The sequence below is a fragment of the Manis pentadactyla genome, chromosome 9 (assembly GCF_030020395.1).
Source record: "Manis pentadactyla isolate mManPen7 chromosome 9, mManPen7.hap1, whole genome shotgun sequence".
NCBI lineage: Eukaryota > Metazoa > Chordata > Mammalia > Pholidota > Manidae > Manis > Manis pentadactyla.
Window position 1 is genome coordinate 58,419,679 of NC_080027.1, and position 23,468 is coordinate 58,443,146.

At 41.9% G+C, this 23,468-nt stretch overlaps 1 protein-coding gene across 1 annotated transcript; it reads right to left on the reverse strand.

Moving 5' to 3' along the window:
- Positions 1 to 9,538: 9,538 nt before the first annotated feature.
- Positions 9,539 to 14,746, reverse strand: LOC118929765 (mas-related G-protein coupled receptor member X2). The gene is made up of 2 exons (XM_036920155.2): positions 14,669 to 14,746; positions 9,539 to 12,755 (listed from the first exon to the last, which is right to left on the reverse strand). The coding sequence occupies exon 2, from the start codon at positions 12,728 to 12,730 to the stop codon at positions 11,744 to 11,746; it is 987 nt and encodes a 328-aa protein (XP_036776050.2). The 5' UTR covers positions 12,731 to 12,755; positions 14,669 to 14,746; the 3' UTR covers positions 9,539 to 11,743.
- Positions 14,747 to 23,468: the final 8,722 nt, after the last annotated feature.

A 23,468-nucleotide genomic window follows, 5' to 3' on the forward strand; every position in this document is an offset into this window, starting at 1 on the left:
GATTTCTGGTAACTGCTTACCAACTCTTAACCCGTCATTCATATCAAAGCTATAAAAAATTTGAGTTGAATTTTTTTGTGAAGAATAAAATGTTGAATTTAATTTAAAGATGAATTTAATTCAATTTAAAGAACATCTCCCCTGCTCCAATTTGGCCTTTTGCAGGCAAAAAGACTGCAGCAGAGAGGGGGTACATTCTGCACTTCTCTCTTCCTCTTAACCTACCACCATTCTCCTTGTTTGTAGCTGTGGTTTCTGATGCTGTAGAGTTGGGCATATTCCAAGGAGGAAGGTCATGGGAGCAGGATTTGCCATTTTTGCTTTCTCTGGATTTGACAGCATTGTACAGTTGACTCCAACTAATTTTGCAAAACTTATGCCAACCTCTATCATTTCAAAACCACCACAGACATTACTCATTGCTCATTGCTCACAGCACTGCAGCCTTATGATCCTTCCTAAGAGGGATCTAGCAACCATGACCAGATACTTGGGGTGTTACAGGGAATGAATGCATGCAGATCACCATTCTCTAAACAACCTCTGTGCTTTTATTAACAATGCCGCTATGAATCACCTCTTCTCCCACTTCCATCTGTCCAGATCATATTTCTCTTTCCTTGCCTGTCTCAAAAGGTTGGTATGGATGGCCAAAGTGACACGGGTACTTGCTTGGTAACTTTGGAGGCATCAGTTCAAATTCCAAGTATTTCAAGAAGTCTTGCCAGATCCACTTGCCACCACATACACATTAATGAACAAAATCTTCCTCTCTGCTCCCCATCTCTGTGTTTGTATCCTGGAAAGATTCAGAGCCAATTAAAACAATATGATAGGTGTGTGTAAGGAACTCTCTTCTTCCACACTCTGCTGTAAGTTTCTGGAGAACAGGAACAAAATCTTGTCTATTTTTATAGCCAGCATTGATGTATTGACAATATTGACACTCTCTTACCGTCAAACAGAAAGAGCATGAGGCAAGCTCTCTGATTTCCAGGTAGCTGCCAAAGACAGGTTCAGGTGAGAAGAGTATATGCTCATGATTATAGTCAGAGTGACTGTAGTCACTGAGGCTGCCTGACGTGTAACAGAATTACCTTTAGTCCATGTCTGTGGTGAAGTCCACTTATTCCAAAAACAGGTACCCAACAACAAATGGCATAAGATTCAGACTGGGGCAGTCCCATGACCTCACTATCTGTTAAGGCTGCCTAGGATGGGCTAATGACTCGAACAGTTCATGGAGTAAAGCATGAGAATCCAGGTTCCCTGACTCTAGGTCCAGTGTTCTTCCCAGTCCAGGACTTGGAGGGTCTGCATTCCTGAATGTCCTAGGATGCTGAAGCGGGCTTGCCTGGGGGCAAGGGCTTCCTCTGCTGGAACACAGGGTAGTGGGACTAGGTAGTGGTGTAATACTGTGGCCTGAGCATCTGCAGACACTCACCTTGGAAAATGTTTTCACAGATTGTGCATTGGTGTGGTGTCAAGAGTGCAGACTGAGAGCTGGTAGGGGATTCAGCATAATGAATTTAATGATTTTATCAATTCTGAAACTTTTGCTGAGGATGTTGTCCATCACGAGGGGCCTCCTGGATCCATACTGTCATGCTTCACGGGGACTGTTAGATGTGACACTCTTCTTCAGGATAGAAAAGCAAGACAACTTAGAATTTCTAGATGACCTCTCCTCTGAGCACCACTGACCACCCCGCAACATCAGTCTATGATAGCATGTATCACTCTGTGCGGCAGTCTGTCCTACATGAGAAAATTGTTAGCTCCTTGAAGATGGGTATGTTGTCTTTGAATCTCCAGTGTTTGGCATGTGGGCTAGAACACAGAAGATGCTCAGTTATTATTTATAGAATTAACAGAATGACTGAGAGACTTTGCTATGAGTGATATTTTCAAGATTACAAGTAGATAGTTAATTGGAACTTCTGTTCAACAGCAATTATAAAAAAAAGATACATTCGAATAAATAAAAATATTTTATTTTTACTTAGACTTCATTCACCAAAAGTGAAAGAGAAAGAAGGACTTTCCTTTGACTATGGGTCAACAAATAGAGCTCTATTCCTTCTTGCAGACAAACCATTAAGCATCATCTATAATATGCAATTTGGATTTATTAAAGTGGAGATCCTAACATTATCTATGTAGCATTCTGCATGAGGATACTTTTAATACTGCTAAATCTTTTCAATTTAGTGTTGTTAGGCTAATTCAATACAATAATTTTGAGACTAGCTTTTATTGCCCTTTTAAGCATTCATCTTAAATTTACATAAAAATTATAATTCTCCATTCATATTCATATTTTATTGATTTACATTGTATTTTGACAAACTAGATAATTACCTGTACAAGTCCAACTGGCAGAATCAGAGCTGGAAACAGACTCTGTTGGTTCTTGTGAAGCAGATAATTCAGTGCTCTGGTGTCCAGGTGTACTAGAGTATCAGCGAACTGCCCTGAGTGTTCAGTGTTTACTAGATATCAATCAAGACATTTTTGAGATGAAATGGACAAGGTTGCTTAAACAGAGTCTATCAACCAGATATTTATTTATAAGGAGTTTGCTCTATACAGAAACAGCACAGTGCTTGATCAAGTAAGTTCAAATACTGTTTGTTGAATTCATGCGTAACTAAACAGCTGTGGGTGACAGTTCCTAAGAGGTGCCAGTGGAGACTTTCCTATCTTTTCTGTCTTCCCAACAGGAACTCCTGTCTATCCTGCATGATCCACCCTATGGTGAAGCTACAAGGAAAAACCATCACTGGCTTTGGAAAGAAGGCAGCTTTGAGCAACTCTTTCCTTCCCTCTATTCTTCTTCCCAGAGACAGCAAGCAGACCTGCAATGAAAGGTGAGAGCCTTCCTCAGACTGAACGGCTCCGGAGGACACTTTCTGTTCTCTTGAGTGGGAGATGCCCACCGGAGGTACTGTGAGACCTGGTGACCAAGCCAGGCTTTTCAAGAAGTTGGACACCACTGTGACTTCCAGGTGGAGCTTCTTGAGAAGAATAGTTGCTGAGAATCTTCTAAATTGCAGGACAAGTCCCATGCACTAGGGATTCAAAGACATGCAATCTGTTCTTCAAGACCTCACAGTGTGTTGGAGGAGGGAGACACAGAAACAAATTGTTATAGTACAATGTTATAGTTGCTGTAATAGAGGGATGCAGGGCCAGGTGAGTTCACTGTGTGCTGCGGTGGCTGGGAAGCCCTCACCTATGGCCAAGCCCTAAGAAAGCATTCAGAAATCAAGGGATGTGTGTGGGGTACAGAATCAGCAGAGTGCTAGACTGGGAAGAACATTATATCTGGAGTCAGGGAAACTGATTTCTGAGTACTAAACTGTGTTATAAGAATAAAGCATATATTTGGTTGAAAAAATTGGCAACTGTAGGTGGTATTATTTTTATAGCTACCTTGTACCCTGATACTCAGATTTCACTTGTCAGCTCCTCTCTCTGAGGGTAAATCAGAGGGGCAGCTTCATTGCCTGTGAGGAGCTGACAGTCTGTTGTGCTGTCACACCATCTCATGGTGGCCCCTTCCTGTCTGCCTGAGTTCTCTGAGGAATGAGTAATCACTGGCAGAGAACAGTCCAGAATTCTGTGGTGAACCTGTTTTTATCAATACAATTGACTTGACTACGGGAGGATCAGATGTTTTCAATTCTGCTCCTCATGGAGACTGGCTATGAAACTGACTAAAAGTCACAGCCAGAACAGTCAGTACAAAATCTTGAGACTTACAGAGTGTTCCCAAAACTAATATGTGTAAGCTAATAATAAACGGTTTCCAAGATATTTCTATTTTGAAATCGACACAGAGGTTGCAATGGCCAAATTGGAACTGGTGGGACATATTTCTAGATTTTATGTTAGTCAAGGCAAGAGTTTAACAGCCATTTACCAGCTCTCAAAGGCAAAGGGCATGGTTTTCTTTACTAGAACCTGAGGCCAGCTTGTCACCATGCCAGGGACAAGTGCCACCAAAGGACTTTTCATAAGTCCAATTTCCTGGACTGTTCTTTTGCAGGTAGAAAATATGTCTCTAAGGACATTTTCCTAAAACTCAGGGAACCCAATGAGATTAGAAGTAGCATAACTCATTTATTTGAGCTTTCTACTTGCAGAATGTTCCTAATCACAAGACTGAACATGAATCTTAGGGGAACATAGCCTGAGAGAAAAATAAGGTACCTTCTTTTTCTATAATATCAGGTAGAAAACAATTATGAACAAGGGTGTTTTATGGTTTTGGACAAGGATTCTTACCATTGCAATGATAATTGCAAAGAAAAAGCATTCAATAAGGACAATACAGAGAAAGATAACATGAGAAATTTATTGGTAACATCAAGAAGGATGGAGATGTACAACTTTTAGACTAATGCTTTCTCTGAGAAAAACTAAAAGCCAGAATAAAAATGATCTATTTGAAGACATTGGGGAACCACTGAGGCACTTCAGAGATATGAGACTGAGAAGAGAGTAAATAACTGCCAAGTCTGGCAAGGCAGCCTTGACTCTAAAAGTCCCTTTTGACTGACCAGGGAAGAGGCTGTTCATCACTTCCCCAATGTGTGTTCCCAGGGTTACCCTCCATGGGTTTCTCTGGGAACTCAAACAAGACTCGAGCACCTGCTGTATATATGATCATGAATTCTCAGGGCCACCCTGTTACGTGGGATTACCGTCCCCTTGTTACAGAGGGGGAAAAGGAGGCTTGCCGAGATCAAGATACTCACCAAAGGCCAACAGCCTTGGAGTCCTGGAACTTGGGTTTAAATCCAGTTCTCTCTGATGCTAAAGCCTAGGCTCTCTCTACTACAACATGGACCCTCTACTGACAGGGGACTATCTGTGGTCTAAACATCCTCACCCACTGTCCTAGGCCAAGACACATCCCTTGGAGGCAAGAGAAGGTAAGTCTGGACAGGCTGTGTGGCATGGCAACAGGAGTTGGCCCAGCATTGCTTCTGCTCCAAGACAATGGCTTCTGCTCCAGAGCAGGAAGTCAGAAGCCCTAGGCATGAACTGTGGACAATCTCAGTGCCTGAGAATGGTCTACCCACCAGGGAGAAAGGTCATGGCTTAGGGTCATGAAGAGAATATGATCTCTGGCTATGGCAGTGTGAGGGTGCTCCAACCTCTTAACCTCTTGTGCTAGAAATAACTCAAGGTGTCAGCTTTATGAGGACAGGGAGTGCTTTACTGTTGTCTGTTGCTGTGCCCCTAGGGCTTAATGCTGTGTGAGTGACACAATGGGAAGTCAAGAAAATTTTAGTCAATGAATGAATGGGGAGCCTAAGGGTTGTGGAAAATTTGGATTCAATGTAACAAAAATTCTTATGAAATTAGTCACCAAAAAATATGCATGCAAAGAATTGAAGAAAATTTCATTCATCATTATTCGTTTTGTGGAAAGCTGTGGTGTATTTGGAAGAATTCCTTATGCCTGCACAAATATCTGAGAGGGTCACTAGATGGTCTCCAACCCAGGGAGGGCCAGCATATGGCTTTAGTGAGCACCTAGAGGATTAAGTTCATAGTTTAGGGAGAGGATTCAGAGCTTAGCTGAATTTCTTTAAGAATAAGAAACAAGGTTGGGAAAGGAGAGAGGTGACGATGGGTCTGAATGGGGGTAGCTGAGGCATAGAGATACAGAGGGAGGATTATTAGGTGATTTTTATATGAGATAAAAACCCACCCCTTGTCCCCCACCATGTGATTTTGAGTCAAGTTTTCTTTGCAGATTAATCATTTGTATAGGAGAGCTCTTGGGTGGGGAGATTTTTTTTTAATTTTTTTAAATTTTTAAATTTTTTATTGAAGGGTAGTTGACACACAGTATTACATTAGTTTCAGGTGTACAACACAGTGATTCAACATTTATATACATGATAATTCTAGGTACCAGCTATCACCCTACCAAGCTGTTACAGTATCTTGACTATATTCCTTATGCTATACATTACATCCCGGTTACTTATTTATTTTACAATTGGAAGTGCGTATATATATATATATATATATATATATATTTTGTGTGTGTGTGTGTGTGTGTGTGTGTGTGTGTGTGTGTGTGTGTGTGTGAGGGCATCTCTCATATTTATTGATCAAATGGTTGTTGACAACAATAAAATTCTGTATGGGGGGGACAATGCTCAATGCACAATCATTAATCCACCCCAAGCCTAATTTTCGTCAGTCTCCAATTTTTTGAAGCTTAACAAACAAGTTCTTACATGGAGTACAAATTCTTACATAGTGAATAAGTTACATGGTAAACAGTACAAGGGCAGTCATCACAGAAGCTTTCGGTTTTGCTCATGCGTTATGAACTATAAACAGTTCAAATATGAATATTCATTTGCTTTTTATACTTGATTTATATGTGGATCCCACATTTCTCCCTTTATTATTATTATTATTATTTTTAATAAAATGCTGAAGTGGTAGGTAGTTTTAAGATAAAGGTAGAAAACATAGTTTAGTGTTGTAAGAGAGCAAATGTAGATGATCAGGTGTGTGCCTGTAGACTATGTGTTAATCCAAGCTCGGCAAGGGCAATAAAACATCCACGTATGCAGAAGATTTCTCTCAGAACAGGGGGGGGTGAGGTTCTAAGCCTCACCTCTGCTGATCCCCATTTTCTCACCAGATGGCCCCCCTGCGACTGTGCCTGTCTTAGGTTGTTCCTCCCTTGAGGAATCTTACCCGTCTCTGGCTAACCAGTCATCTTCCGGGGCCATACAGGGAAATGTTAAGTTGGTAAGTGAGAGAGAAACCTTATTGTTTGAAAAGGTTAGCTTTTTACTTCTTTGCATATTTATGCCCTGTGGCTTCTATGCCCAGCATTTGTCTTGAGGTGTCTTTACCACTTGGAAGAATTATGATACTCGGTAAATTCGATATGTGGCACGAATTCTATTTAAGGGTTGTAATTAGGAAGGAAGGAGGAAAGCTATAGAAGTAGCAGGCGGAAGAAAACCTGGGGAGATTGATTATTTCTTTGACATATCTTCTTGTATGGGGAGATTTTTTTTAAGTGCTTATTTCTACTTTAGGAGGACTTTTAGTGAAAAGAGAGATGCTCTTGCAGATTTCAAATGACAAACAGGGACCATCTCACCTGTAGGTGAGCAGCAGCAGCTGGTTGAGTGCTTCCTTGGTACGACATCTTCTAATCCTCTATATAGCCATATGAGGCAAGGGCTAATATTATTCCCATCTTGCTCACAAGGAAACAGAAGCAGAGGAGGTTGAGTGATATGCTCCAGGGCTCATGCCAAAGAGTGGTAGAGCCTGGGGTTGAACTCACAGGTCTGTGTCAGCATCCTCGCCTTTCACCAGGCCTGCAGCCCCATTACCAGGGTGGTATGTCTACTATACACAGAAAGCAGTGCAGGGAGGAAGCAAGTGACTCTCAGGGACAAATCTAAGATGGAGATTTACTTGGGTTTTATTAAACTAGAATAGGCACATTTTGTAAGTAGCAAGGAAGTGAAGCCCATCCAATGTGGATTGAGGAAGAGATGGGTGGAGGACTGCTGAGAACAGGCCATGGAGCCCAGGAACCCTCCCTGCCTCTGAACAGGGCCCAGTCAGCCCAGGCTGGCTCCCCCCTGAGTCCTGGTAACTTCTCCTTCCCCTTGCCTTTCAAGCCTAGTGATGTTAAGTCTACTTGCTATTGCTTCCTTAGGGGTAAAGGTAACAGTTCTATATTACTTTGCCTAAACCTGCCCATATCAGTAAATAGTCCTTTGATTAAACTCTTGTCAATAATCCCATTTTAGGCCATCTGGTTTCTGCTGCCACCCTGAGAAATACAGAAAGAAAAAGAACTTTTGAAGGCAAGGAAAACAGATGACTAGGTTATTCACAGCCCTGCAGCTTTGGAATGCATACATGTGCCCTGTCTGGCTCCTTAAATTAAGGAAAGCAACAGATTTCTAACCATGACAGCACGTGTGAATGGTTGAGAAGGTGGGGAGAATGGCAAAGGGTCTAATAAGGGGGAACAGTGTTGGTTTACCAGTTCAGACCTCCACAGTCAGGGCTTCCAGTACCCAAAGTTGCCAGGAGGGAGCTTCATGTCTCCAGTCTTTTCCTTCTGGAGACCCTGCTGCTTCCTGAATACTCCACCTCCAGGTAGAGATATGCGGATGTGTAGTAAGAGGAAAAAACCCAACAGTGGCTTTGGAAATAAATACTTGATAAATGTACCTTTCCTCCATTCTTCTTGCTGGAGGTGATAAGTTGACCCGTGCTGAAGCTTCCTGTGATTGACAGTCGCTAGAGGACATTTGTCTGTCCTTGAGAGGTGCCGGCAGGGGCAGGGTGAAGCCTGACGCTGGACTGGGGCTTACCCAGGCTCTGGGCACCCCTGTGGTTTCCTGTACATGGACTGCTGGCAAATGAGAGTGTGGAGTTCTCTGAGTCGTGGCCAGTCATGGGATGTTTCTCAGCAGTTGGTTCAGCTCTGCTCCTGTCTCTCAACCACTGCCCATCCCCACCTCATCCAGAGCCTGTCCCCACAAGTGGTTGTTGTTGTGGAGCCTTTTGCTGCCAACTGTGTGTCTGGGCAGCATTGCCAAGCCACGTGAGCCTGTGCCCTGAGGATTTATAGCTAAGAATAAAGCACACCCTCCTTACTTGTCACTCAAGGCCCTCCAGGGCTCGGCCTGCCATTTTTCTTTATCATAGAGTTACGCCTGCAAGTTTACATTTCCTTTGCAATTCTTGCAGAAGTGTATCGCATAAATGATAAAAGTCTTCCTGAATCCTATTCTCCAGAAACAACAACTTGTTTCAGGTTTTTTCTTCTAAATTCTTTCATTCCTTACAGTCATAGATTTGAATAGTAAAGTAATATTTTAATTTTTAAATTTATCAGTATTAACAGGATCAATTGGCTCCCCATATGAGAAGTAAAGAGTTCAGGATATGACTAAGAATTTGGAATTTAAATATCAGACTGAGAATTTAAAATAACTGTGATGAATATGCTAAGGATCCTGAAGGGAAAAGTAGACAATAGGCAGGAGCAGATGGACAATATGAGCAGAATGATGAAAAGTAAGAAAGAGGAAATGCTAGGAATAAACACATGGTAACAGATGTGAAGAATGCCTTTGATGGGCTGAAAAACACCTTTTCCTGCAGGAGCCCTTGTGTCCTGACACAGTCTTTGAAAGAATCAGTGAGCCTCAAGATACATTAATAGGTATTTCCTAAACTGAAAAGCAAAAAGAAAAAGAAGACTGAAAAAAATGAAACAAAATATTCAAGAACTGTGAGATGATCACAAAAGGTATCAAATACATATGATGAGAAGATCAGAAGGAGAAAAAAGAAAGAAACAGAAGAAATGTTTGAAGTAGTAATGGCTGAGAATGTTCCAATTATTGGCAAACCACAGATCCAGGTAGCTCAGAGAACACCAAGGAGGATGAATACAAAAAAACAAACAAATAAAATAAATCTATACCTAGGTATTCAGTTCATTTTTGGAGCAGAGGTTCTATTTAATATGATACTCTAGTGACAGACGAATGATATCCTGCATTTGTCAAACTCACTGAACTTTATGACCCAAAGTGAACCGCAGTGTAAGTTATGGACTCCAGTTTATAATAATGTATCAGTATTTGTCCATCAATTTTGATAAATGTACCACATTAATGGAAGGTGTCAGTAACAAGATAGACTGTGTGGGAGAGTAGGGATGGGGACAAGGAGTATACAAGAACCCTCTGTACTTTCTGTACAATTTTTCTATAAATCTAAAAGTACTCTGAAATGCAAAATCTATGAAAAATGAATAGGCAAGCCACCATGTGGATAAATATTTATAATATACGTAACTAATGAAAGACTCATTGACTACATATAAAAACTCCTGAAAATACATTATACCAAAGGGAACCACTTAATAAAAATGGGCAAAACACAAACACACACTTAAAATAAAATACAAGTAGCCAATAAGCACATGAAAAGATGCTCAATTTTATAAGTCACTTGGGAAATGCAAATTAAAACACAGTGAGAAGCCACTTTACACTCATTAGAATGGCTAACATTCAAAAGACTAGCAATACCATGCTGGTTGGGGAGCTTGTGGAGCAACTGGAACTTCCATGCATTGCTGGTGGGAATGCGAAACAGTACAACACCTTTAGAAAAAAGTTTGGCAATTTCTCATGGAATTAAGCATACATCTTCCCATGACCCAGCAATTTCACTTCAAGTTATTTACCCAAGAGAAATTAAAACATAGGTCCAGAAAAGAACTTGAATAAAAATGTTCAGAGCAGCTTTATTTACAATAGCCAATAATGGAATATTATGCACACTAAACTGTGGTACCACCACACAGTGAAAGAGTACACAGCTTTATAAAAGGGACACAGGACTGATACATGCAATGCAATGACACAAGTAAATCCCCCAAATATTTTGCTGAGTAAAAGAAGATAGGAACAAAAAAAATACATTGTATCATCCTAAATGTATAAAGTCAGAGGTTAAGCAAAGCTAATCTTTGGTGTCAGAAGTAGGAACAATAGTTGCCTCTGGGTCACAAGGAATGTCTGGGAGGGACATGAGGGAACATTCAGAGGTGAGGAAAATGTATTATGCCTTGATGGAACTTTGAGTCACATGGGTGTATCATTGCCAAAACTCATTGAACTGCATGCTTATGATCTGTGCAATCACTCTCTCCTAATTGTACCTCAATCAAAAAAATGATTCCAAGAGGCAACATTTAAACTTAATATATTATTTTTATAGAACATGCAAGTTAAAAAATCTCTTTCTGTAATCAGATTAAAAAAATAAATGTTGTGAGCTTTTTGGAATAAAAGGCCAGTCTGACATAGATCCTGTCCTCAGAGAACATAGAGTCTAAAAAGACCCACCAGAAACCTTCCAGGAAGGATCAGCGATCCCCAGAGAGGGAGGGTCAGGGCAAAGTCAAAGGCATGGGACTGCCTGGGGGGCAGTGGGATTCCCCTGGAGGGCGTGAAAGGCCCACAGGAGGATAACTTACCTCCAACTTTAAGTGAGATTTGATGTTGATTAATCTGGTTATAAAATGTAACTTCATCCTTGCAAAAGTGGAAGATGGGGAAAACAATAAACTTAAAGACGGTGATTCAAATTTAGCAAATGGAGATTTAGCACACAGGCTTGCCTTAAAAATTAATCTATTCATTCATTAAGTCATTTCTCCAATAAACATTTATTAAGCTAGGGAGATATTTTAAGGCCTGCCAAAATCAAAGAAGACTGCTCTTTGGGGCTAGATTGGACTTTAATTCTTTTAATTTTACTGAGACAGATAGTAGGAAAGTGACCACAGAGTCTTGTCAAAAGTGAAATGATCTTTTAGTCCCTGCCAAGCGCAGTGACCAAATTTAGGCCTTTCGCACTACTTGCAGCCTGTGCTGAAAGTGAATCTTCAAAAGTGGAGCCCAGAGTTTGCAAAGTTCACCTAGCGACAGGTGAAGGCCCTGGGCAAGCAAGCAGTCCTTGACACACTGCACTCCGTGTTTGTGTAACGGGCCCTGCCTCGCTTAATCTTCATGAGGATTATTATCTTAACTGTTTTAAGATCAGAGGCCCAGGGGCTGAGAGAAGTTAAGAAAATCCCCCAAAATGACAGGGACAATGCTAGCTCTCAAAGCCACATCTGTCTGACTGAAGCAGAGACTCTGAGTCAGCATAGCAGGCTGCTTCCTGACAGCTCCTGGCTTTTCTGAGGAAGGCCGGCCTGACTTTCATCCACCTCTGATGCGTCCTGCAGAGCCCTCTGGAGAAGCAGCTGGAGGGTTTTGTGCTTCTTTGGCCACCGCTGCCTGAAGGAGCCAACGAAGAAGTAAATGATGGGGTTGGCACAGCTACTGACACAGGACAGGACAGTTACAACCAGATCATATAGTTCATCCAAGCCATTCTGAACCCAGATCAAGAGGAACCAATGGATTCCAAAGGGCAGGCCGCAGAGGAGGAAGGCCAACACTGTGAGCACCACGGTCACATACAGCCTGGTCAGCCGCATCCGCTGGGAGCCGCACAGCAGTCTGACCATCAGGGCCAGGCTGGACCCAGAGAGAAGCACAAATAAGAAGATCAGCCATGCCGCAGTGATGAAATCAAACACCAGACACCAATCAAGGTCAAAATCCCTAAACAGGAGGCCACAGTACTTCCCTTCCAGGAGGCTCAGCAGCAGGGACAGGGCCCAGAGCAGGGCACACATGATAGCTGATGTGTGTCTGGGGCGGTGGCAGCGGTACCAGATGGGCCACAGGACTGACACGCAGCGCTCCACGCTAATGGCGCTGAGGATGCTCAGGCTCGCGAGGTAGGCGAAGGTCAGCACAGGGAAGGCAAAGCTGGGGATGCACCTGGAGATGGAGTGGAAGGGGCTGATGAGTTCCTCCAGGGCAAATGCCGTCTGGAAGGACAGGAAGAGGAAGTCGGCCCCTGCCAGGTTAAGGATGTAAACGGAGAAGGCGTTCCTTCTCAGGCGGAAGCCCAGGAGCCAGAGCACAACCGCGTTTCCTGCCAGGCCACCCAGGGCAGGTATGAGGATCAGCAAGGTCGGGATCAGGAACTCCACAATGAAAGTCTGTGGAAGGGCCTGGTCGCTTCCGTTCATTGGTGTGAGTGCGCTCGCCCAGCCAGGGATGGTGGGATCCATGCTCAGAAACCCTCCACTGCTGCCCCTGGGAACACAAGAACGATGAATATAGCACCAATTGTACAATCACGATTCTCAGGGCCACCCTGCTCTGTGGGAAACACTGTCCCCACATTACGGAGGGGGAAAGGGAGGCTTGCCAAGTCTGATACTGAAGGCCACATAGCCTTGAAGGCCTGGAACTTGGATTCAAACCAAGTTCCCACTGACTTTAAAGCCTGGGCTCTCTCTACTGCAACATGGACTCTCTACTGACACGGGGATATTCTTCAGTCCAAACACCTCCACTCAGTCTCCCAGAGCAGCCTTGTATGCAGGAGGCAGGAAGAGAAAAGTCTAGGCAGGTTATGTGGGATGATAATAGGACTCTGAACTCAGCATTCCTTCCACCTGAGACTGAGATTTCCTCTTAGGGCCAGGAAGTCAGAAGCCCCAGGCATGAGCCAGGGGTCTCTCAGTGACTGGACATGGTCCATTGACCAGAGAGAAGGAGATCATGGTTTAAGGTCATGAAGGTCATGACCTTTTGCTATGACAGTGTGAAGATGGCCAGGCCTCTTGGCTAGAAATGGCCTAGTGTGTCAGCTTTATGAAGATAGGAAGTGCTTTTCTCCTGTCCATTGCTGTGTCCCCATTGCCTAGCTCTGTGTCGGGGACACAGTTTAAGTCACTCTTATAATGAATTTCTTTCTAGAGCAACCAAAATCATACATTTAAAATACTTATAAATAACTGTGTGCCCCCACCTTTGAAAACCTATGTTCCATTCTCAAGGCATTTATGATGATAAGAGATTATTCCGAAGAAGTGAGACCAGACAGAGAGGGGCAGACAGTCAAACAAATATTCTGAGTAGATACAATGAGAAATTGATCCAATCACACCTAAAGGGAGGGAGGGAGAGAGAGAGAGAGAGAGAGAGAGAGAGAGAGAGAGAGAGAGAGAGAGAGAGAGAGAGAGTCCCAGGAAATAGTGACTATGGGGAAGCTGTAAGAAGAGATGGATTTTCTCCATTTTCCAACAAATTGCATTTCTATCTTCTCTATCTTTCTCTGTGTCCTGGGAGGGGTTGTCTCTGTGCCTCATGTATGGGCTCCCTTTTCCTCTGGTTCCTGTGCTTTCAGTGAAAGGGAGACACAGACAGGAGATCGGAGGGCAGGAGAAGGGCAGTTGAGGTCTGTGACTCCCTGACTCTCTCCCCGCAGGCTGTGAGTTGGTGGTGGCCCTGTTACTCTGCTTGAGGACACAGTCCCTGTCTGGTGGGCCTTTCCTGTAGCTGCAGCTCCCACGACAGCCGCAGCCACAGCCGTCCCCGAGTTCTGGAAAATTCTCCTTCCCCTTCCCCAGGCTGAAGCAATGGTAACAACTCCCAATTACACCTTGTCTTTGGGGGCCGCAGCATCCTTTATAAGTTTCCCTTAGCTCTGCCCACACCTTCGTAACCAGTCCCTTCCTTCAGCTCTCCTCAATTACCCCATTAGATCACGCTCTGTATTTTCTGCTGGGACAATGCCAGATACAAGGATACAAAGGAAAAAAAACACACCTTTGAATAGCAAGTAAATCTGTGAAACCTGAGGTTATTAACAATTTAGCTTTGGAATGAAATGCCAGATACCCTCTTGCTCCCTAAATTAAAATTAGCAAAAAATGTCTCTCCATAGTTGCCTGTGTGAATGTTTGGAGAGAAAGGGAGGGTATATATATAGAGAGAGAACAGAGGCAAAGATAACCTGGTTGACCCCATTTGGTTCTCCAACAGTCCTGGCTATCAGCACCCAAACTCCCATGAAGGAGCTCCATGTCTCCTGCCCCTTGCTGATGGGTGCTCCTGGCCCCCTGCATGCCCTACCCCAAGCGGAGTTCATGAGTATGTGGACTAAGAGGGAGAAAACAAAACTGCTTTTGAACGAAGGTGGTTCTTAAGCCAACTCTTACCTTAGCACTCACTGTTCTTCTCGCTGGAGGTGGTGTGTAGAAAAGGAAGAGCTCTCTTGGGATTGATAATCAGCAGAGAATGCTTTCTTACCCTCTAGATGGGGAGGTGCCTGAGGAGCAGAGCCTGGTGACTGAGTGAGGCTTATCAAGATGCTGGACAGTCCCCATGATTTCCGCCCACGAGTTAGAGTTAGGGTTGCCAAGGGGCACTGGCACATGAGATCCTGGAGATGCGTGAGACAGGGACCTTCACAGCGTATTTATCATTTGCCCTGACTGCAAGTCACTTATCTTGGCCTCTCCCCTCCTGCCCTGCCTGGCTCCCCTCCCTGTGAGGAATGGCTGTTATGGAGCCTTTTGCTGCCTGCTGTGAGCCAGGGCAGGAGGCAGACCTATGGAACAATGTAGGCTTCCATAGCTCAAAAATGGTTTGCTTGGCATTCAACGCTCTGCCTGGAATGGCGCACTTGATCTCTTAAAAATTTAATCACAGGACTAATTTATGTATATTATTTTTCTTTCAAATCACACTGAGGTGTGTAGAATGAAAGAGTCTCTTTTAGTCTCATTCCCCAGTAGCAGCCAATATGTCTGGTTACCATTCTTAATTGTTTTAGAAGTTAACATCACAGCTTTGTATCACAAGACTACATTTGTATTTTTGATTTATCTGTATCACATCCCCTATAAAAAATAAGGAATTTAGCATGCCCCACACACTGCCACCTTTCTCCCTCCCCATCATGAAATTTCTTAGCTAGATTATTTTCAGATCATCTAGATCCAGCCAATATGTTAAGCCTTAGCTCCTATGACTTCCTTTACTGAGCCCAGGCTGCAGCCAAATTGAGTTACTTGTTATTTCCTTTAAAAAGGTAACTATGAAGAATTAAGACAATCAGAAAAATGTATGCACTCACTTGTTCATTTACATGGCACTATTATGTGCCTGTGTTGTGCCAGGCACTGTTTCACACAGGGCAGATGCAGTGATGACTAACATGCAACTTGCATTCCAGAGGAGCTGGCTGAGCTCACTCTGGGCACGAGTGTGTTGGAGAGGAGTGTTAAGACTCAGCATAAGGTCCTTCAACCTTCAGAGACCTGGAAGAAGAGGAGGACTCAGCCAACACAGCAGTAAGAAGCAGCTACTAAGGAAGGAGTCAAGGTGGAGAGCATTGTACCCTAGAGACTGAACTGAAAAGCTGGTTCTAGAAGGTGGGAATGAACAATAGCACAATCCTCCTCGAGAGATGAGTAAGATGAAGACTAAGAACTGACCTTGGTATATGCAATATAGTGTCATTGCTGATCTTGACAGGCATGGTTCAGGGGGATACTGAGGCTGGAAGATTGGAGGGGTGGGTTTAGAGGGAATAGCAGTTGGTGTGACCGTATACCTGGAAAACCCCAGTCAACAGAGAAACTTGACCACAAAGAAAGATAGTTCAGAAAGGTGGCTGGGTACAAAATTACAGAAAACAATAGCTTTCCTATATACGAGAGAATAAAGAAGATATAATAAAGTGAATTCTCAACTATTTCTGGAGGAAAAAAAAAAAAGCAATGAGAGCTCCTCAGCCCTATCAGATATTGGAACACATTCTAAAGCCTCAATGAATACAACAGTGTGGTGCTCACACAGAAGCGGGCAGAGAGAACGATGGAGCAGAGTAGAAAGCCTCAGGAATCAAACCAAATTCATATGGAATTTGGTATATGACAAAAGGGCTATTTCACATGGGAAGGGGGTGGAGATGGACTATTTTTTTTTTTTTTTAATAATTATTTTTTATTGAAGGGTAGTTGACACACAGTATTACATTACATGAGTTTCAAGTGTACAACACAGTGGTAGAACATTTATATACATAATTCTAGGTTCCAGCTATCACCCTACCAGGCTGTTACAATATCTTGACTATATTCCTTATGCTCTACATTACATCCCGGTTACTAATTTATTTTACCAATGGAAGTCTGTCCTTTTTTTTTTTTTTTTTTTTTTTTTGTGAGGGCATCTCTCATATTTATTGATCAAATGGTTGTTAACGACAATAAAATTCTGTATAGGGGAGTCAATGCTCAATGCACAATCATTATTCCACCCCAAGCCTAATTTTTGTCAGTCTCCAATCTTCTGAGGCATAACAAACAAGTTTTTACATGTAGAACAAATTCTTACATAATGAATAAGTTACATAGTGAACAGTACAAGGGCAGTCATCACAGAAACTTTCGGTTTTGCTCATGCATTATGAACTCTAAACAGTCAGTTCAAATATGAATACTCATTTGGTTTTTATACTTGATTTATATGTGGATACCACATTTCTCTCTTTATTATTATTATTTTTAATAAAATGCTGAAGTGGTAGGTAGATACAAGATAAAGGTAGAAAACATAGTTTAGTGTTGTAAGAGAGCACATGTAGATGATCAGGTGTGTGCCTGTAGACTATGTGTTAATCCAAGCTAGACCAGGGCAATAAAACATCCACGTATGCAGAAGGTTTCTCTCAGAGCGGGGGGGTGAGGTTCTAAGCCTCACCTCTGTTGATCCCCAATTTCTCACCTGATGGCCCCCCTGCGACTGTGCCTGTCTTAGGTTGTTCCTCCCTTGAGGAATCTTACCCGTCTCTGGCTAACCAGTCATCTTCCGGGGCCATACAGGGAAATGTGAAGTTGGTAAGTGAGAGAGAAGCCTTATTGTTTGAAAAAGTTAGCTTTTTACTTCTTTGCATATTTATGCCCTGTGGCTTCTATGCCCAGCATTTGTCTTGAGGTGTCTTTAGCACTTGGAAGAATTATGATACTCGGTAAATTTGATATGAGGCACGAATTCTATTTAAGGGTTGTAATTAGGAAGGAAGAAGAAAAGCTATAGAAGTAGCAGGCGGAAGAAAACATGGGAAGATTGATTATTTCTTTGATATATCTTCTTGTAGAGTAACTTCAGCATGTATAGGTTTTAAGCTACTACTTAAATTGCACACACACATTAACATAATAGGAGTATAGTTACATAACCAAAGCATATCTGTAATTACCAGCCATCTCCAGTGAAACCAAGAAAACCAGTTAGGCACCTTAGGCATTTGTGAAAACTTATCTATGATATGGTGGATATTGTCCAAATGAACTTGAACAGTCTGAGAGAAATCAGACAAATTAAAACAACCCATTCCTGGGGACTGTTCACATGCCATATGTTCTTTTAACAATAAATAGTTTGTAGTTGTAAGACTTTGGAGCGCTACAATTTGCACTTCTCCAAATTCTTGGTTGAGTTCCAACAGTATAGATCCAGTCAAATTTGTTGTTTTACTGTATGCACAGGTCAGCTTAGATATCTCCTTCCTCATTCCCATGGCAAGTCCAGGAACTGGTGGGATGAGTGCATCTACAGCTGTAGCAGTGCGTGGATCTTTGTTGGGGTTTTTTGATGATCATCTTCTGGCATGAGTCTTCCAGAGAGTGCAGATGTTGGAAGTTCTTTTTCATATCGTAGAGATGGACTATTTTATAAATGTCGTAGAGCAAGTGAGAAACCATCCAGGGTAAAATACATAAGGATCATACCTTACAGCTTACACCATTTGAAATACACCAAATTTCAAGTGGACTGTATATTTAAAAATAAATAGAGAAAGCACAAAGAATTTGGAGAAAATATGGGAAAATTCTTTTGTAGCCTTGGATTGGGGAAAGTCTTCCTTAAACATGACAGAAATCTCAGAAGCCATAACTAAAAACATTGATTTAAAAAGCCACACAAGTGTTGGCAAAACTGGACAGCTATATGTAAGAGAATGAAACTGGATTATTGTCTAACCCCATACACAAAAGTAAGCTCAAAATGGATCAAAGGCCTGAATGTAAGTCATGAAACCATAAAACTCTTAGAAAAAAAATATAGGCAAAAATCTCTTGGACATAAACATGAACATCTTCTTCATGAACATATCTCCCTGGGCAAGGGGAACAAAAGCAAAAATGAACAAGTGGGACTATATCAAGCTGAAAAGCTTCTATACAGCAAAGGACACTGTCAATAGAACAAAAAGACATCCTACAGTATGGGAGAATATATTTATAAATGACATATCTGATAAGGGGTTGACATCCAAATTACATAAAGAGCTCACGCACCTCAACAAACAAAAAGCAAATAAGCCAATTAAAAAATGGGCAGAGAAGCTGAACAGACACTTCTCCAAAGAAGAAATTCAGATGGCCAACAGGCACATGAAAAGATGCTTCACATTGCTAATCATCAGAGAAATGCAAATTAAAACCACAATGAGATATACCTCACACCAATTAGGATGGCCAACATCCAAAAGACAAACAACAACAAATGCTGGTGAGGATGTCAAGAAAGGGGAACCCTCCTACACTGCTGGTGGGAATGTAAACTAGTTCAACCATTGTGGAAAGCAGTATGGAGGTTCCTCAAAAAACTCAAAATGGAAATACCATTTGTCCCAGGAATTCCACTCCTATGAATTTACCCTAAGAATGCAGCAGCCCAGTTTGAAAAAGACAGATGCACCTCTATGTTTATTGCAGCACTATTTACAATAGCCATGAAATGGAAGCAACCTAAGTGTCCATCAGTAAATGAATGGATAAAGAAGATGTGGTACATATACACAATGGAATATAATTCAGCCATAAGAAGAAAACAAATCCTACCATTTGCAACAACATGGATGGAGCTAGAGGGTATTATGCTCAGTGAAATAAGCCAGGCAGAGAAAGACAAGTATCAGATGATTTCACTCATCTGTGGAGTATAAGAACAAAGAAAACACTGAAGGAACAAAACAGCAACAGATTCACAGAACCCAAGAATGGACTAACAGTTACCAAAGGGAAAGGAACTGGGGAGGATGGGTGGGAAGGGAGGGATAAGGGGGAAAATGGGGCATGAAGATTAGCACACATAATGTAGCTGTGGGATGGGGGGACATGGGGAAGGCAGTATACAGAGAGAAGACAAGTAATGACTCTATCGTATCTTACTACGCTGATGGACAGTGACTGTAATGGGATATATGGGGGGGACTTGATAATAGGGGGAGTCTAGTAACTATAATGTTCAAGTAATTGTACATTAATGATATAAAAAAAAATGCCACACAAAAATAATTTTTCTGCATTGAAAATGCCACTGTAAGCAAGCCAAACAACAAACTGGAAAAAATATTTATAATGTGTATCTTGGACAAAAACCTAAAAAAAATATATATATATATATACACATATATATATATCAAACATATATAACTATATATTACATAACTATATGTTATAAATATATAACATAATATACAGGTGTACATATGTATCTTATACATTGTTAAGAACCCTAACAACCTAATATAAAAATGGCCAGCTCAGTTCCTAGGAAACCCATGTATCTGAACATAAGAAAAAATGCTAGCACGTGCTCCTGATGAGAACGGGTCTTTGAAACTCCACTGAGATATTTCCACCGTCATATTTTCCAATATCCAAAAGCTTGATAGCGTGTGTTTGAAAGTGCCTGAGGAAAGGGGTGCTCTCCTGTGCTTGGCACTCACAGCAAAGCTTTGCCTGGAAGGGGGCAGCTGCTCACATTGAGCCTCTGCACACAGACCCACACAAGTAAGGGACGCTGCTGCAACCGGGAACGTCTCGTTAACAGTCATTAAAATCTTCAGTTTATCAGAAGCAAGTTCTCTAAATCTTCCCCTTTTAAAGAGATTTAATCGAGAAACAGAAGAGTAGGAAATTCTTCTGTACTGCCCAGAAGGCAACTGGCTTTAGAGAGGATTTTTTTTTTTCCACTCAACTTGTCTAGACGTTTTATCTTCTATTTTCCAGGCAATCACCAGAGCTATTTAACGCACTTACGTCAAATCTAAGGACAATCAGTATTTTTGACCTGTGAAGGATGCCACTTCTAGCCCCTTCATGCAAATGAGGAGAGGGCGCCCTTTCTGAGCTGATCACCGTGCAGTCCCGACCTTGCCTTTGTGTGAAGGAAGATGTGCCCCTTCCTTCCTGGCAGTCGTAGCCCTGCGCCTGGACACAAGCGTTAACCCGCAGGTTGTATGTCAGCCCCACTTCCCTCCTCCGCCTTGTACTTTGTTTGAGGCAGAGGACAAACCCCAGTACCACTGTCTCCAAAAGGCTGCCATCCTCCTTTACAACATCAAGACCTTAGAAAGCAGTAACCTCTGCTTCCTTCCTCCCACCTACTGTGCTCCAGTATTTTACTTTGACTCTGTTCCCCTCCCACCCCAGAAATAAAACACTTATTGTTTTAAACAGGGTTTGTTCAAATGTATCCCCACGAACATCAATGTTTTTGCTCAGTTTCCCATGTTACATCTCATCCCTTCCATTCCTCAAAACACATTTTTCAGAAGTTCCTTTCGTGAGAGTCTGTGGGTGGAAAGTGCTCCCTTTTTTCTCTGCTTGACAATGTCCTGGTTTCACCTCTCATTTTCTGAAGGTGGTTCTTCCAGGCAGAGCTCGGCAGGGTGATGGAGACTTCCCTCCAGCACCCTGGAGGCCTGCCGCTGTGTTCCTCCGGGACAGTCACCAGCGGTTAAGCTGGCCTTCGCGGGCAGAGATCTGCCTTCTTTCTTAATCAGAGCTTTCCTGCTTCTGTGGTGTGGCATCCTTTCGTCAAAGCGGGCCGAGTGGCGTTTTTCTTCACATCTTTTTTCTTTTTCACATATTTGGGGTTTGTGGAGTTTCCTGAATTTCTGGATTATCGTCATTTAATATTTCTGGACAATTCTCTGCTGTTCCCTCTTCAAGTATTGTGTAGTGGTTAAGAACACAAACCCTGGAGCCAGGCTGCTTGATGTCACTGTGTGACCTTAGACAAATGTTGTGACCCCTCTATGTTTCAGGTTTCTCACTGTAAAGTGGGAATGACATGATTACTTACTTAGTATGTTTGTCGGGAGGTACTTAACCCACAGTAAGTACTACACACTTGTTAGCTCTTATGATGATTTTTATTCTCTCTTTCTGGAAGTTTCATTCAACATATGTTAGTGTTTCTTTTTCTATATTCTGTGTCTCTTAACTTCTCTTTCTTATTTTCCATCTCTTTGTCTCCTAGGCAGCTTCCTGGGTGATTACAGATGCAGCTTCTGGGGCTCTTCACTGCGTCTAAACTGTTTGATCCATTTGCTGAATTTTACATTCAAATTTTATACTATTCATTTCTAGATGTTCTACTTGAAATTTTGTTTTTAAAATTCCTTGGTCAGTTTTTAGTCTCTTGATGCTGGCTCATGTTGTCAATTCTCTTTCATGTCTCTAGCCCTATCAGGCACAGCAGTATTATAATTCTCTGCCTGATAATTCCAGTGCCAAAGTCCATGTATGTCAATTTTACTATCTACTGTCTCTTCTGTCACTTTCATATGGTGCATTGTTTCTTTGGATGTTGTGGTTTTTGATTGTGAGCTGCTCACCTTCCTCGAGACTGGATTTGTGGGAATTCTCTGAGACCTGAATTACAGTTGAGCTGCCCCAAAGAAACCTTGTATTTTCTTTTGCCAGTTGATAGGGGAACATCCCAGCATGACTTTCATCTATTGGGATATCCCCAGAAATCTCCTCTGTAATTTGAAGTTTCAGGGAGATTCACAGGTTGTGTGAATTTGGACCACAGTGTGATACTGACTTGTGGCTATATATCTCGAGAGGATTTTTCTTCACCCAGACAGAGCTAAGCTTGGTTAAGCAATTTCTCAGTGGTTTTATGTCTCACTAATGAAAGTTACACTAAAGGCTTAGTATTTTTTTTTTTATAATAATTATTTTTTATTGAAGGGTAGTTGATGCACAGTATTACATTACATTAGTTTCAAGTGTACAACACAGTGGTAGAACATTTATATACATAATTCTAGGTTCCAGCTATCACCCTACCAAGCTGTTACAATATCTTGACTATATTCCTTATGCTATACATTACATCCTGGTTACTTACTTATTTTACCATTGGAAGTCTGTCCTTTTTTTTTTTTTTTTGTGAGGGCAACTCTCATATTTATTGATCAAATGGTTGTTAATGACAATAAAATTATGTATAGGGGAGTCAATGCTCAATGCACAATCATTAATCCACCCCAAGCCTAATTTTCGTCAGTCTCCAATCTTCTGAGGCATAACAAACAAGTTCTTACATGTAGAACAAATTCTTACATAATGAATAAGTTACATAGTGAACAGTACAAGGGCAGTCATCACAGAAACTTTCCGTTTTGCTCATGCATTATGAACTCTAAACAGTCAGTTCAAATATGAATATTCATTTGGTTTTTATACTTGATTTATATGTGGATACCACATTTCTCTCTTTATTATTATTATTTTTAATAAAATGCTGAAGTGTTAGGTAGATACAAGATAAAGGTAGAAAACATAGTTTAGTGTTGTAAGAGAGCAAATGTAGATGATCAGGTGTGTGCCTGTAGACTATGTGTTAATCCAAGCTAGACAAGGGCAATAAAACATCCACGTATGCAGAAGATTTCTCTCAGAACAGGGGGGGTGAGGTTCTAAGCCTCACCTCTGTTGATCCCCAATTTCTCACCTGATGGCCCCCCTGCGACTGTGCCTGTCTTAGGTTGTTCCTCCCTTGAGGAATCTTACCCGTCTCTGGCTAAGGCTTAGTATTTTGTAGAGCCAATTTTTCATGGGGTACCCTGCTGACTTCCTACCTTTGGGTGGTCCTAAGACTCTATCTTCCATCCCTGCTGGATCATGCAGGCTTGTAGCCATA